Consider the following 17,500-nt stretch of genomic DNA (forward strand, 5'->3'; position numbering starts at 1 on the left):
GTATGCATTCATAATATGTGTTTTGGAGGTCTGAAGCGCCATGATATTGATGCAGAACACGGCTATAAGAATCATTATAAATCATGTGGATTCTTTCAATGTGCAGTCCACCATGGTGCCGCTTCTCGTGTTCTAAATTTTGCTCTCCAAGGAATCTCTTACTAGACAAACATGCTGATACCAAGTCAGTGGGTTTTCCGCAACAAAATAAATTGTAAATTACAACACATGAATATTTCAAGTAAACAAATAAAGTACACGCTTTTCTCCAGAAAAAATAGATATGATAACCCTATCTTACGACAAGTTTTTTTTTTTTTTTTTTTTAGCATTTTCTGAAGTTGATATTTAAGTATTGAAAATATTTTTTTTTAATGAATTTCGTGACAAAGTTAACGCAACTTCATCAGTATTTGCCATACAAACTTACCTTCCGCACTTACTTAATAGAAGTTCTCGCAACGGTGATCATGACACCATCTGGCACTGCAAGTAACGTTTGAACATCAGTAGAATAAGCCCTAAATAAGCAAACACTCGGTCGTGTTGTAATAATAATAAAAAAAAAAAAAAAAAAATGCAGCAAAACCATTGTACATCTAAAAATGTTTATCAGGAGACAGATATTCAAAATAACCCTGGATTTTATTTTCAAGTCTAAAGATGAAATTCAAATGTATTTCAAAAATGTTATGTCATCAGATGATATATTTCTTTCATGGGTATGTATTTATTTATCTTTTGCCAAGGATAACCTCCGGAAAATCTGTAATGTTCTCTCTCGGTTATAGATTATAATAGCTGTACTAGATGCAAGATACCAATACACTGTGCTTTATGAACAGGATACAAACGTGACTGTAACATCCTTTCAGATATATCCATATTCACTATAGACGACATTACACAAAATATTCATCCTACCAGTCATCTAGCATTTTCCGATAGATTATTTTTGTATTTGTTTGTTTCTAACAATATTGGTTTTCTTGTACAATTCGTATAATATATATTTACACATATATATATTTTTCTACTATTCTATCGATCAAATCTTAATATCCGGAGGATATCACATGTTGGCTGTAAAAAATAATGATAATAAAAGTTGGCACAATACTAATACTAATAATAATGATAATAAATTTGTTACTATATGTCTGTCACACATTAATTTTACTACCCCTCTCCATTTTAGTATTTGAGGTCAAGAGAGAACGACTTTGAAACCCCGATGTAACAATATATATATGTATAGAGATAGATAGATATATATCTATATTACAGTATTTACAGTTAAGACTTCGAAATCTCGATGTAACAATGTATATATGTATATATGTAAATATGTATATGCATAATTATTTAGACACAGTTGTATATTTGTATGCAATTATGGGAGTGCCTTACCAATATTCTTCCCCAAGACCCAGGCTAGAAAGGCGACATGGGCGCGATCTCCAAGACCCTGCTGCTGTGGGCAGGCCGTGCTGCTGTGGTGCGGGCGCGCGCTGGGGCAGAGCGACGCGGTGGAGGTACAGCTCCGCCAGGGCCGCATCTCCGGCGTGAGGGAGGAGGTCGCCGGGGTATCCTTTTACGGCTTCAGGGGCATCCCTTACGCCCAGCCTCCGATGGGGGAGCTAAGGCTTCAGGTCGGTTTGAGGGGCGCCTTCAAGGAGTACGTGCATGCAAGCACAGGCAGAGACACTACACTAACACACGCATACACACACACACACACACACACATATATATATATATATATATATGTATATACATATATATATGTACACACACACACACACACACACACACCATGTGTGTGTGTGTGTTCGTGCATATATGTAGACGCACATATGCACACAGTCAATTTATTTTTTTTATTATTACTGACACCATCATTCATAATATTTATCGCTCAGTGTCACGAACACAATGCCTGAACTCCTGAACTGTCCACCCTGACAACTGCTTCTACCGCAGGACCCCGTCGCTGCAGAAGCGTGGGAGGGGGTGAGAGACGGGTCGGTGGCGCCCCCTGTGTGTCCTCAGCTGACAGCCGTCGACGGGGAAACAGCTGTGACCGGCCAGGAGGACTGCCTCTACCTTAGTGTCTACACGTCTAGGGTATATCTGTGCTGCATGTTTTTTTGTTGTCGCTACCATTATCATCATTAGTACTATCATAGTCATTCTTCTTTTTGTCGCTATTATTTTTCGTTATTAGTACAATCTTCTGTTCCTTTTACCATTATTTTGATTACGTTTTTGCCGCTGTTGCTGTTATTGCTATGGTCCTAACTTTGTTGATCATTGCTATCATTATTATCATTACCAATTTTATATTTCTTGTTCTGAATGTAACTGTGGTTTCCAAAGCGAGTACCACGGCGATGGGTACTCTTCTTCGTCCAGGCTCAGGAAAGGGAAAAGTGGCAATTTAACCCGAAATATATAATTATAAGAATATGAAACACAAAATTTAAAATGTAAAGCGCAAAATTGAAATTAAGAATAAAGTGTCAACTGATTAGAATTTAGAAACAAAAAAGTGTATGGGGAGAGAGTGACATAAAATCTACGGGTATAACACGCCATTGCTTAATTAATGTTGCTTGGATGTATTCGTATAATATGGAAAGGAGAGCAACCACATCCCAGTACATACCACTTCTTTGGGAAATACATGCCCGCCACCCACGTGAGGCCGTGGAGGGCATCCCCTTTGATCTGCTATAACTGCATAGGGAAGTGACCATGTTGCTAAGTACTGCAAGGGCAAGGCGGTGACCAACATACTGACAGGGAGTGTCAGTATCATGTATATGCCAGATACTCAAAATTTCTGGCTAGTTCTCTCCCCAATTTTCACTACCAAGACACGTTATGTATAGGCGACTTCAATGCAGAGAGAGAACCAACGTAATAGTAATGGGGAAGAATTCAAACATTTTATCAACAATAGATCACTGACAGTATGTGACACAAAGGCAGAGACTCGTTTGGTAGGTGGCAGGTTACACTATGTATTTGGCAAAAAATTAGTTCATGGTAATGTCTGCGACTCAGCCCCTAAATCACCTAGGCTCAGAATAATCATCCCACCGGGCCTGGAGCATTACTTCAAGGCACGGGTCTATGACTGGTATAACACCTATGAAGTAACAACTGTTGAAAAATAAAAATCAGGATCTAATCAAAGTTGTCACTGACTACTATGACACATGGCCTCCCATGCACCGAGGTGGGTCAATGACCCAATTCTGGCCAAGGCACATGAACGGATTCAGGAGCTTGCTAATTGTTATAAAGAAAATAAGACGACAGATAACCTTCTGCAGTTTCTTAAAGCCAACATGGAATTCAGAGAATTAAAAACTCAGATTCGTAGTAAACCCTGGGAACAATGCTTGCAAAGTATCAATAGTCAAACGTATGGAGAAAAAATAATAGGCTGACAGGTAAAGCTCTCACAACACCGTAGTTCCAGAGTACACAAGAACAGGCTAATATGCTGCTTCAGCAGTGGGCCAGAAATTCTCAGATAAACTCACTTCCACAAGGGATAAAAGATCAGCTCAACAAGTCGAAAATAGATTAAAAAAAAAAAATAATATAGCAATAGCCTGTGCTGCTTCTAACCCCTCCGACTTTGCCGAAATAACCGAGTGGGAACTGAACAATGTCCCTCTGAAAGGTAAGGCAACCGCCCCTGGCGAGGGCGGCATTGCTTACAGCGTCCTTCGCCACATTGCTCAGGTGCCAGGCACTTTTACACCTGTATAGACTCAGCCTATCAGAAGGAATCCTACCAAGCTCCTGGACTAAAAGCTTAATCATTCCTATACCCAAACCCAATACTGACAAATACAGACCCATTTCCTTGATCTCCTGTCTGTGCAAAGTACTTGAGAGAATAATTCTGAACAGGCTCATGTGTCGCACAAATGCTTTGTCCCCCATACTGTATGGATTTCTCCCAGGGCGTAGTAGTCAGCACTGTTTTGCAGAGTATTTAACAGCTTGGATCCCCCTAAAAAAAAAAAAAAAAAACCATGCACAGTAGTACAGAAAAGATGTGCATGGTTTCAATTAATTTTTCTCATATTTTGTTATGTTCAACATGCCTTTTTGTGTATCAGTATTTGTATTTTAAATCCTTTGTGCGTTATCTATTTAAATATATGTAACCACGATATATGATAATTACCCGCATCAGATTAATCACACTAACCCCCCCTCTCCCCCCCCCCCTCTCTGAAGCCATACCCGTCCGACATGCCCGTGATGGTGCTGATCCATGGTGGGGGTTTCATCGTAGGGGGGTCAGAGGAGCAGTACCCCCCCATGCCCCTGCTGAAGAGGGACGTGGTGCTCGTCGTTCTGCAGTACCGCCTGGGCACCTTAGGTCAGGTCAATTGGGTGTGACCTCGGTTTACCGTTGGCTTCCACATGTAGTAATTGTAGTTCTAGTTAATAGCTGTCTGTTACTAATAACTATAATCTTGAAGAGATGAGTATAGCGTAACATAGAACGTGATGGTATAACGTGTAATATATATTATAACATAACTATATAGCATATGGCATGGTATAATCTTGCAACATTTAAGAGACACTATTTATCGTCTTTATCTTCATTAGAATTATTGTTATCATCATTCCTGTTATTATCGTCAGCAACACAATCATTGTCACCATTACGATTATCATTATCATCATAAACACTATATTATGGTTATGCCTATTATCTATATAACTGCTATTATCATCACTATCATAATCATCATAAATACTGTCACTCATCATTATCATCACCCCGCAGGATTCCTCTCAACCGAAGACACGGTGATGCCAGGAAACCTCGGCCTCAAGGACCAGACACTGGGTCTCCGCTGGGTCAAGGAGAACATCCGTGCCCTCGGCGGCGACCCCTTCCGCGTGACCTTGTTTGGGCAGGGAGCGGGATCGGCTGCGGCACACATGCAGGTCCTCAGTCCTCATGCCGCTGGTCAGTTCTGCGGGGTTGATTTCCTCTGGATTATACTTATAGATTGATCCATTCCCGTTCTGTATATTAAAACTTGTACAACCGAATTCTGTACTGGAATCGTGCATTGATTTCCTCTCGCCCTGCACATCTAGCCTTGTTCAGTTGATTCTTGTATTGCACTTGTACACCGATTTCCTCATATTCTGTACACCGAGTCTTGTTCAGCCGAATTTCCTATTGCAATTGTACATCAATTTCCACGCGTTCTGTCCACTTAGGCTTGTTCAACCGAGTTATCCTCCAGTCCGGCAACGCACTCAGTCCTTGGGCGCTGAGGTGCGACCACAGAAAAAATGCTGCTGTGATAGGTGAGGCTTTCGGCTGCCCAGATGTGAACGCGTCGTCACCTGTTGACTTGAACAGCACCGCACTGCTAGACTGCCTTCGAGAACTCCCTTTTGAACAGCTGGCGGTCATCCCTTCGGCTTTTGTGGTGAAAAATTTACTGTTTTCATTATTATTATTTGCCGTTTTATCATTTTCCTCATTAATGTTATGAAATGCCGTTGTTATTATTATCTTCATTATTACTATGACTTACCATTGTTATTATTATTACTATGCTATGTTCACTATTATTCTTACTATTATCATCTGTGATATTTTGTTATAACCCACATTGTTTTTTTTTATACTATACATATATTTCCTCTTATCATTAGGTGTCAGTAACAATACAATTTCTGTAAATAGATTTTAGGTCAAAGGACTTCCCATTACTTTCAGACATTAGGTCGTTTGGATCACGTGTTATACATATTATTGTACACTCACAATTAAAACTGTTATTAGTTAGGTTATGTGATTTTGAAGCCTCAGATACACACGAACAAAGACATAAAGATGCACAAATCACACTTTATCTCTCCAACACACACACTCAAACAAACATACCCAATCACCCACACTTTCTTTCAAACATACGTACACAACAACAGATACGTAGTGAACAAACACGCATACACCCCCACACTTAAACAACCACATATCCACAGACACCCACTCAAACACATACGCTCAGGCCACCCCCCATCCCCCCTCACACACGCAAATCAAGCACGTGTTCGCAGGTGTGGCTGAACGCCCCCCAGGTGATGACCCCGCGCGTGGACGGTAAGTTCTTGCCCGCCCACCCCGCCCATCTCCTGAAGGAAGGCCTCTTCAACAGGGTCAGCCTCATCTCGGGCATTAACCAGCAGGAAGGAGCCTTACCTGCTCTCGGTAATGCGTTCTTTATATTTTGTTTTACTTTGTTTATTTTCGTGGGTATTGTTGGTCTTGTTTGTTGTGGTGTTTGGTCTGGTTTCGTTTTTTTTCCTCGTCTAGCTGTGTCTCATTTTCATTATGGTTTCTAATTATTCTCCTCTTTCGCTTCTCACTGAGTCTGTATCTGTCTGTCTCAGTCTCTGTCTCTGTCTCTCTCTCTCTCTCTCTCTTTACTCAAAACCTGACATATAGAAAACCATAACCTATGAAAATACCCGAAAAAGAAAACAAAAAATAGCAACAATAAAGCACACACTTCTCTTCTGATCTGATTTCGCCGTTCTCTTCCAGCCACACTCACGACTCCTTTCCTGAATGCGGCGCTGACGGAGAACTTCTCGCAGGTGGGTCCGATCATCCTGAACGTGCAAGATGAGGAGAATGCCGTCTTCTTGTCTCGTCGGGCCTTTAACGCGTACCTGCCGCAGTATCAGGTTAATGAGGACACCGTCGGAGATTTCGCCAAGGTTTGTAGGCCTATCTCTGTTTAGCCCCCCTTTTCTTTCTTTTCTTTAATGGAGAAAGTCAATACTCAACTTATTGGTGAATATATCGGATAATTTGTGGTGTGAAGCAATTCCTTAAAGATATATATATATATATATATATATATATATAGATTCTTGAGATAATTCATGTATAAAAAAATAAAGTACGAAAGGGAATGGATACCTTCACAGCGACTATATTTTCGTCAGAGTGAACTTTATCCAATCATATTTAAATTTCTAGTTTGAACTGGGAGGGAGGGAGGGAGGGAGGGAGAGAGAGAGAGAGAGAGAGAGAGAGAGAGAGAGAGAGAGAGAGAGAGAGAGAGAGAGAGAGAGAGAGAGAGAGAGAGAGAGAGAGAGAGAGAGAGAGAGAGAGCGAGCTAGCTAGCTTGGCAGACTGGCGAAAGTAAAGAGAAGCAATTCCCATCGAATTACTAAACCGACGAAACTAAAAACAAGCATGTCTCGTCAAACTCCCCTTCTTTCTCGTAGCTCTTGGGCGACGAAGCGTTCCGAGTCCCTCACCGAGAAGTGGTTCGGCTCCACAGCATGGCCGGTGGTCTCGTGTTCGCCTACGAGCTGAAGCATCGCGGCCTCCAGAGCCTCACAGAGCTCTTCAACACGTCCGCTGGGGATTCGTGTAAGTAGAGGCGTCTTTGGTGTGTCTTTATTCCTTCGTTTGGTGGTGTTCCTTACTTCCTGTCTTGGTGGTGTTTCTTTGGTTCTTGGTTTAGTGGTGTTTCTTTGGTTCTTGGTTTAGTGGTGTTTCTCCTTTATTCTTTCGTGTGGTGGCGTTCCTTTATTACTTCACTAAGTGGCGGGGTTCCTTTCTTTTTTTAGTGGTGTTCATTTGGGAATAATAATGATGTCAAAGTTAATAAAACTGCGGGGACCATAGACCTCGTTATCTCGAAGCCACAGATGGCTCTGCCCAACCCTTGCTAAATTAGTATCGAGCTAAATACCCTCTACTGCTGTTTTTACACCAGTCTTACTCCTATGTTTTGAACATTATCATACACGATTTGTATTTTTTTCACACTTCGCCTTATGACGAAACCTTACTTAATGTAATATCAGCTTAGTCTAAACATCACTTGCCTAGCGCATATCTACCGGCATCTTTGACTCCAAGTCATCTCTAGCCTCCTCGAGAATAAACTGAGTGTGATGTCTCGTGTCGGGTGTGACTATAGATACGCCGTGTTTCGGAAAATATACCAAACTATATTTATATTTTGTGTTACCACTTGTAATGATTCATGGCAACTGGTTAAGATTTGATAAATCAGAAGGTAAGCAAAACACCCCTGGGGTAAATATTTAAAGAAAGGGGGTTGGGACTTTCCTCCGTTAGGGAGATAGGAAGTTTTGCTTCGTTTATATAGCGATCCTTTGGCCGCTTTCAAACCAAGGTGGCACATCGCACGTGGCAAGCGGCTGGTGGCAGTGAGCAAATGACGCGTGGCATGGTGATTTTACGTGGCACGTATCACTCGGTTCTCAAGATGGCATCATTGGAGGTTGACGGGGTTATTGTTTGCCTACGTCCTAATTAATCTTGTGAGAATTATCTGTCTGTCATTTGTAGGACTAAAGTGAATGACTTTGGAACAGAATGTGAGGCAAACTTGTTCCAACACTCTGGAAATACTTGTAAGAAAAATATTTTGATAATTCTATAATTCTACTGAGGTCATGTATCATACATACATGTATTTATTTCCCTACAATTCGTAAAAATCTTATACTAATGTTACCAAGAGCGATGCACCCAAAATCGGGGTATCATGCGAACCCAAATATCCACTCTTAACCTCCCCCCCCCCCTTATTAGCACTTACAGAAAATGCGACATCAAGAGGGTGTGAAGGTAATGTGGTCTATTTTCGTCATTTCGCGGTAATTATGAAGTCGCTGCAGCTGTACCTGTGTTGGTTATTACACTATTTCTTGTGCTGTATAAGAAGGCAGTGTCCATTTCCCTCTATCTGTGCGTTGCTCTCGGTAACATTAACCGGGACGGAACTTTTTACCCAAAAGTGGCGTGACGCTGAGATCCGACTTGCCAGTTGTTTTTTTTAGCATGCCACCCTCGACAGTGTTGTCCAAAGGTTTTACCTCCAAAGTTATTATTAACCAAGTTAATATATAAATGTTAAAATCAAATAATATTTGACAAAAAAGGAAACTTTTGGAAGCATGGCACACACAGAGTAGCTTTGAAGTGTCTAGGCAGATTTCCGCCAAACACATTTGATTACACTGCTTCGGTCGATCAGTGAGCGAGGCTTTCGATGAAGGTAATCATGGGCGGACTTGCAGGAGGAAACAATACGATGTCTGCCTCCTCTCTTGCACAACTATACCTCCTCTACACAATGAACTCTCAACCTAACAATTGTAAAAACTGTGAGGATACATCACCTCAGTACAACAAAGAAAAATATTTTCAATCGTAGAATTATCAAAATATATTCTTTACGGGGAAAAAAAAAACATATAAGTATTATCATGGTAGTAGATCAATGCTCTATTTCGAATTTTGTATCAGGGTGATCCCATGCTCCAATCCATTTATATCGTAAACAAATATAGAGTTGCCGCTTCAGCTGTCCAACTAAATCGGGTGTACCAAGTATGAAAACAGGCAACCGTGCATTGATGTGCAGTAGTTCTGGCTCAGAGGTCACCCCAAACTTACCCTCATACACCCTGGGCAGAGAGAGCTGGGGGTACTGGAACAAGTTTGCTTCACTTTCTGCCCCCAAGTCCGCCACTTTTTTCCTCCAAGTGGCAGACAGATGATATCACAAGAATACCTACGACATTCTCCGAGTATGTCATCTTGAGAACCGAGTGAAAATGTTCTGACACGCGCCACACGTAAACTTGGTCTGCCATATGTGACTTACCACATGCCACATGGTACACTTTTCCTATATCGTCTGCTGGTGTTCTTTTTCCCCCTTCGTCTAGTGGTGTGCATTCTCTCTTCCTTCGTCTGTTTCAAAGGGCAACCCCAAAGGCAAAGGCAGTTCTGTTAATTCCCAAGAATAGTTGCTTTGTTGTGTTGCCTTTCGTAGGCTTTTTGCATTATTTATGTAAAAGGAAAAGAAGGGTTGGTATGTGATGGTGACAAAGGAAAAATAAAGGTTTTGGTTGTATCATCGTACTATGAGATTTATACATTATGATATGTATGTGAGTATATATGTATGTATATATGTAGGTATGTGTGTGTGTGCCTTTGTACGTGTATTTACGTGTGTGTAAATATTAATGTATTTATATATGTATGTTTGTATGCATGTGTGCAAGTATACAATGTGTGTATGTATAAATGAATACGCAGGTATGTCTGCACGTATGCCTTATCCCTCTGAATAACCCCCCCCCCCCCTTCCTGCCACCTACAGGGGTGAGCAACGGCGATGACCTCCAGTACCTGTTCAATGGAACGACCTTCCCGCCCCTGAGGAATCTGGATGACCGGCGCCTCAGTGACCTTATGGTGATCATGTGGACAAACTTCGCAGCCACAGGGTAAGGCTACGCGAGGATGCCGACTTGGTAGGGGGAAGTAAGGGAAATGAGAGTAGGGAGAAGGAAAAGGCAGGTTATATGAAGCCCCATGCAAAAAAGGGAAAACAAAATAATAGATAAAATCAAATAATTAGATAAATCAATGCCAATCAGCTTTCCGGTTTCCTGGCCAGGTACCCGACGCCCGACAATGCCCTAGGCTTCTGGTGGACGCCCGTGAGGTCCTCTTCTCCCCTGCCCTACCTCTGCCTCATGCCCACGCCCATGATGGCCTGGGATGGGCGTAGTTCGGTAAGTACAGGTGGTCAGAATCTAAATACTAACTTGAGTAGCAAGGAATGACTTCGAATCCGTGTGTTTAATCTTTTGTTCCATTTGCTTTAAAGAAAATAAAATGTTTTCTCAGAATGGCAGTAGGATGTAGAAATATTTTTTTCTACTTTCCTGGATTTCATATGATTGTGAGTTTTCGTGAATCATCAGCATCATTATTTTTTGTTTTCTTTTTTTAGATAGAATGTTACGATTTTAGGTTTACAACATAATTTCCGAACTATTATTGTGTTCTTGTTCTCTCGGAAGCTGAGAGAGGGAGAGAAAAAATAGTGAAAAAGAGAACATTCCTTTAACGAAGCTTACTTTCACAACTCGTTCTTATTCGCACATCAGTTTCTTATTCGCCCATCTATTTCCCCCGTTTTATCAATACTCTCTCTTCCCCAGATGTACGAGTTTTGGACGAGCCTCCCCACCTTCCAAAACCGCGTCCTGAACCCGCAGCATTTCACTCACTCGTCAGGGGGATTCGGACGACCGCTGTTCTATGGAGCGAACGCCACCCCCTGGCCCAACAGTCCCTTCCTTCCCGCTCACCGATTCGGACGCCGGCGGTGAGAGGGGTGGGGGGAGTCGAGAATGGGAATAGTCGGAAAAGGGGAGTCGGGAATGGTGGGGATGGGGGGGGCGAGAGGATTGGAGAGAGGAGAGAATAAAGAATAAGGGATGAAGGAAAAAGAGTGAGGGATGTGAGGTATTACCAAATGTGAAACTACAACACACGTCTATACCTATATATCTATTCTAATATATCTACCAATCTATGTGAGAGACAGGGTGTGCAAATGGGGGGGGGGGGGGGGCAGAGAGAGAAGTCAGGGAAATTTGTACAATTTATATATTTATGTAGAGATGTTTGATGGGATTTAGCCTCCACCAGAGGTGTATATGCCTCGTTTAGGATTGATCCAGTCCACGAGTTTTACACACACACACACACACACACACACACACACACACACACACACACACACACACACACACACACACACACACACACACACACACACACACACGTAATGTTTATTGTGTGTGTGTGAACAAATACAGTAACACATACACAGACAAAGAAACACTTCCAGAACATAAACAGTAAAAGAACGTACTGTTTCGAGCGTGCCTCATTTGGCCAGTACTTTTATAGTTCTAGATTAGGCATTCCGTTTTCTGGTTGTGAACTTCACCGCATACTTGGTAAGCTACATCGATGATTGTAGCTTAGATGACCTAAAGAAGTTTCTCTGATTACTTAGTGAAGAGACTCTTGCTCAGTTTGTAGGCATCTGTTAATTATTCAATGTCATCAAACACTCTTCCACAATAAGCTTAATAAACTTTACTTGCGCAGCCCCTGGTGTATTTTTTCATCCACTTTTATATACACTTTTACGCTTTGAAACCGAATCGTCACCAAATCCAGCGCGGAAAAATTGTATTGTAGTGAAGATCTGGATAGTTTGATTCGGGAACCATGTAAATTCTTTAAGGTGTCATGATAAATTCCGTTCTTGATGTGTTTGATATAGCGCTTAATTCCTACACGGTAACAGGTTATCCCCCCCCCCCCCCAAAAAAAAAAAAAAAAAAAAAAAGTCCAACCCTTACTCTATTGTTACTGAATGTTTTCGGAAAACTCAACACTCCTTGCTACAAAAATGTCCATAACCATAATTCTTTGGTTGCTGCAAAAAAAAAAAAAAAAAAAAAAAAAAACGAAGATGGTGCTCTCTTCCGACCCATTATCTCGCCATTTAACTACTCCGAACCATCCTCCCCTACCCCACTCCCTCTCTCCCCCATATACCCCATTCCTTACCACTTCCTTGACCCCTACCCCTTCTCACTTACCTGTCGCGCCAGGCAATCTAACCGTTCCACCCCAAACTTCTACTACTGCATCCTGTCCTACAACCACCTCTTCCTCTGCTCTTCGGGCATATATCACCTATTCTCCTCCTCCTCAGACCCCCCACCCAATGCCCCTCCAGAATCACTTGAAAATATCGAAAATATCCAAAACTTGCTAAACATGACCAAGGAGAACGCTCCGGTACCTCATTTATCCTTCAGTATCTGTTCGAAATTCCTTCTATATTCCAAGTAATTGCTGATATCCATCCTCCTCTTTCTCAAGTTCCTTCTACCCCTCTTCCTCCCACTCTCTCCTAACACATCCCATCCTTTCTTTCTCCGCGTGTACCCCCATTTCCTCTTCTTTCCCCATTACCCTTACCGCTCCCCCACGGATGCTCACGTGACTCCCTTATGTCTCTTTGGAACCTTCCCCTCCTGAGATTCTTCTTGATACTTCACCACCTCCCCCTTCTCCCTTATCTCATTACCCGAATTAGTCTCCTCCTACGTCTCCAAGACTCATCTCTGTCTATATTACCCATTACCCATTTTGGTTTATACTACGTCCCATGGGGAACTCTTGGGGGAGTTCGAAGCCTTACTACTTATTCCATTCATATCGTAAAATATATATGTATGTATGTATGAATTTATGTACGTGTGGGTGTGTATACCTGTGTATGTGTACCATCAGCCACAGAACACGGAGTCATCTCTGATATTCAATCACTCCTTATGTGCTTACACCTCTGACAGGCTCGCTCCACTCTGAGACAAGGATAACCTCTCTGATTGTTTTGGCTCGATGTTCTGTTAGTATAGTGCAGAAAGGTTTTGACCGACCTTGTAATATCTCTGAAGATTTTTTTAATATGTACGTTTTTAATGTATATCTTGGTTGAGCCACAAAAAAAAAAAAAAAAATGTTTATTCTTTTTAATCTTTTCCTGGCATAGTGACCTTATAGTAGACACGGCTTCATGCTATTATATTAGAGAAAGGAGAAGGAACCAGAGGAAACAGGACACGATGTGGAAAGAGAGAGAAGAGAAGGAAGGGAAAGGAGGAGAGGAAAGAGAAGGAGAAGAAGAGGAAGGTGAAGGAAAAGGAAGGAAAGGAGAACACGAAGAATGGAAAGAATAAGAATGGGACGGAGAATAAGAAGAATGGGAAAGAGAAGAATGGGAATAATAATAATAATGGGAAAAAGGAGAATAAGAATGGGAAGGAGAAGAGGGAAAATGGGAAGGAGAAAGAGAAGGTAAGACATGTTAAATAATTATCTTGGCAATCGTTCTCTAGATTTTCTACTTGAAGCAAATAATAGGAAAGTTGAAAAGAGGACCAACGGCAAATACCATTTTTTACGGCTATATATCATATGTCATGATTTGTGACTGTTACGCCCTTTTCTCTGCGCATCTTACTTGTGCATACTACCATTTAGCTGTATAGTTAATAATTCGAACATAAGCGTTTCACAGTGGCGGAAGTAAGCCTGAGAAGCATTCATGACAGCTCTGAACTGCTGAATTGCCTATATATAAAGGAGTAAATGTCCGAAGAGCAAAGGAAGAAGTGGTTGTAGGACAGAATGCAGTAGAAGTTGGGATGGAACGTTCAGAGTGCCTAGTGCGACAAGTAAGTGAAAAGGAGAAAGGGTAGGCACCGAAGAAGCGATAGAGATTGGAGTATCTTGATTTAGACTTTAAAAGGATTGACTGAAGGAGAGAGGGAGTAGAGGTTAAGGGTAGAACGAAGAGATACTGGGGGAGATGCTGAGACATCTCTAGAAGATGGGAAGGGAGTGGTGCTAAGGACAGTTTTGCAATAGGTAGAAGAAAAACCTTGTCGGCGTGATTCCTATTTGGCCTCATGTAGAGTATGGCCTAGTTTAGAATCTGATAACTGCTACCTCCGATTCGAACTTGTTGGTAGGTTAGCTCCTATAAAATATATTATGGGAGCCTGCACAATTGGCACACATGAGTGACTTAGCAGAACAATCTGAACGGTCATGACCAGGTTGTGTCCATAGAGGACAACGGACTGTGGAGTGACATTGTTTGGCCAACATTTCTGACTTGACAGGGAAGGGGTCGATATGGTCGGACAGGGCAGGACACACACTAATATAAACTTCATGGGGGGGGGGGGGGTCTTGGCATCATTGGTGCAGGACTTATGCTTCCCTCTGGGTGTAGTGGGACGATTCGCCCACTTCTTGTCCTACCACGGTACCCCCCCCCCCCCCCCCCCATTTGGTACGAGGAGTCCAAGAAGAGTTTTACTGTCCTTTTATATATTTTTGTATTTTATCCAACGAGGTGGAAATGCGGGGTGCCGCCCGTAAATATTGTACGCGCACGTACGTAGTCTTAGCTACGTACACGCAATTACGTTCGCCATTCACCTGCCCAGTAATTTGTGTGAGGACACTATCTTACCAGGAGGATAGTGTCACGTAAATCTAGGTGTATTGGTGATGGCGTCTGCTAGTGACGTCATGCCAGTGGTCTGTCGTCATTAGTAACGTCATAAACCGTGACAAGGCAGCCACTCACGGGCATCCATGTCGTCGAGCATTTTAGCCAATACCCTGGCTAGGGGGCGTAGATACCCCCCAGGTACTTTGGGAGTACCGGCAGATCTGTTCTGGCCTCCTTACTGCTCGGAACCCGCTGCGATTTCTAACAAAGGTCACTGGTTAGTATTATGTATTTTACCGGGAATTCACCACTGTATATGTTTGGATTTTTAGCGACTGGTGCAAGGGTGGTGAACATGTAGCTAGGCTCTATGGCAAAAATAAACAAGCAAGCAGCGCATTGGCATTCCTCATTTACCTTGGCTAATTAATGATGAAAAGTTCAGTATAAAGTACTGTGGATATGAAGTACTCCTGCATTACTGATAATTAGCTATGTGTGAATACAGATAAATTACAGTTTAAGTCTGGTTGATTTATACATCAATATTAACCACTTGTGTTTTTCTCGTATGCGAGTGCCGTGACCTGGACTCCCCCGCTCACCCCGCTTTGGCCGCTACCACATACATGCCCGGTGTACGATGCGTGGGTGGCCAGGTGGTGCTCGCATCAGGTAAATCATGCAATAAGGGAGGTGCAGATCAGGTCTCCAAGGGACAGTGACCTGGAATTGTCCCGTGTCAAGGTTAACGTAGCAGTACTGCGTTACTGTTACCTTACATGGGAAGAAGAGCATCATAGCCAACGAGGTATGTGAGCAGGTCTTTTTCACAGCCTAACCAGTCCTTGTCGTGGACAGGGCAATCAGTCGGGGAAACAGTTTGGGTATAAAAATTAAGGGAGGAGTGAAGTTCCAAAGCACAAGCCTAGGACTCAGATGTAGCTGTAACGACTGCGAAAGGAAAATTTGCCCATTTGTTTTTGGAGACAGGTAGATGAGAAGGTTATTGTCAGAGTAAGGGGCTGTAGAGGGAATCACAAAGAAGAGATCCCACTTGGCTGGGCCAAAAAGGATACCCAAAAGGTTTGCATACATAGAAGGACGAGGACGGGAGGACATTTACTCCTTTTATATCATGATAAAAATACTATATATTTGCCCTTTACACAGTTGAAACTTTTCGTTTTGTGTCAAAATATATGCATTCAAGTTGATACGTTTGATACTCAGCCAATCAGAGCGCGATATATTTCAGTCTCAGATAGGGATTTATATTTTTATTAATTATGAATCGGATCGCAAGTTTTTTTTATATGACTTTTTATTGTAAGGGTGCATAAAATGTTTCTGTTTTTTTTTTTTTTTTTTTTTTTTTTAACAATACATAAAAAAAAAAAAAGAATCACTCTAAAAGTGCAAAATTCGAAGTTAATCATGGCGGTCGCTGGTGTCCGAGTTATATGACTTCGGTGAGATGAATGTCTTCAAAATAATTCTGAATTTTTATGCTATAACCTTACAAGGTCAAAGATATGAAATAAAATGCTGTGTATCTTAATTTGTTGATATAATTCATAAAACAAATTAAGTGAATGTCCGTGAGCATTGGAATTACCCATATCCCTGATTTGGACACGGAACTCACTGGCGGTGGATACAATAAGATGTAAAACCTTATGTAACTTCCACTTTTTATATGAAGGACAATTTACGTAATAAGAAAAAAAAAAGTGAAATAAAATGATAAATAACACATTTTCTCAGAACTTTATATCAATACAAACTTCGATGATATTGTGTTTTGTGGCAAACGTGGTACAACTTGAGACAATGTTTCAAAGTGTTAGGGGTTTCGGGATGCTACAAAAAAGACCTTTTGATACATTTATATATGTTTGCCCTTTATGCGCACATTGTTGGAACCTATTGAAACGTCTTTCCGGTTTGTATCAAAATTATTCAACTTGATACGGTTTGATACACTACAGCCAGCCAATATATGCCACGTAGTCTTAGATAGGGATTTATATCGTAAGTTTCTTGATAAAACTTTTTATTGTAATAGTGCATTAAACATTTTTATGCCTTTCTAGCAGTCCATCAAATACATGTTCATTGCATATGAGTAAGATGTACAAGAACGACTTTGGAGACATCCATCCTACCCGAAGTCAATACCACTTCATGTGACTCGGACACGGAAATTCTTTCCATATTCCAGCGACCGTTATGATTGACTTCAAAAATATAAGAAACTACTGTGCATCTTAATTTGTTGATATAATCTAATCAATAATTCAAATAAATGTGAAGAACAATGTATTTGATAAGAAAGAATGTTTCGATTGAATCTGAGAAATACGTTTGAAAGTTTCCACAGTCTTGCGAGTGGTCAGGTACTTCTTCAATTTTATTTGAAGCTTCCGCAATGTTATGCTTGTAATTAAAAATCATACCAGCATACTAAGTACTTTATTGTTTTTTTATTGACTTTTTATGTGAAAAAAATATATTTTCTAATC

At 41.4% G+C, this 17,500-nt stretch overlaps 1 protein-coding gene across 3 annotated transcripts in view; it reads left to right on the forward strand.

Annotated features, from left to right (window-relative positions):
- LOC125039151 (cholinesterase 1-like) overlaps positions 1–11,279 on the forward strand; it is a 21,367-nt gene extending 10,088 nt beyond the window's left edge. For all 3 annotated transcript variants that reach the window (XM_047632910.1, XM_047632912.1, XM_047632911.1), the window contains 11 exons: positions 1,428–1,652; positions 1,984–2,127; positions 4,264–4,408; positions 4,826–5,011; positions 5,272–5,486; positions 6,124–6,274; positions 6,611–6,786; positions 7,303–7,450; positions 10,230–10,356; positions 10,530–10,647; positions 11,080–11,279. In XM_047632910.1, the coding sequence (XP_047488866.1) occupies positions 1,428–1,652; positions 1,984–2,127; positions 4,264–4,408; positions 4,826–5,011; positions 5,272–5,486; positions 6,124–6,274; positions 6,611–6,786; positions 7,303–7,450; positions 10,230–10,356; positions 10,530–10,647; positions 11,080–11,250 (1,806 nt within the window). In that variant the 3' untranslated portion in view covers positions 11,251–11,279. The remainder of the gene's footprint in view (positions 1–1,427; positions 1,653–1,983; positions 2,128–4,263; positions 4,409–4,825; positions 5,012–5,271; positions 5,487–6,123; positions 6,275–6,610; positions 6,787–7,302; positions 7,451–10,229; positions 10,357–10,529; positions 10,648–11,079) is intronic.
- Positions 11,280–17,500: the final 6,221 nt, after the last annotated feature.

This window comes from Penaeus chinensis, chromosome 26 (assembly GCF_019202785.1).
Source record: "Penaeus chinensis breed Huanghai No. 1 chromosome 26, ASM1920278v2, whole genome shotgun sequence".
In the NCBI taxonomy this organism is placed as follows: Eukaryota; Metazoa; Arthropoda; class Malacostraca; order Decapoda; family Penaeidae; genus Penaeus; species Penaeus chinensis.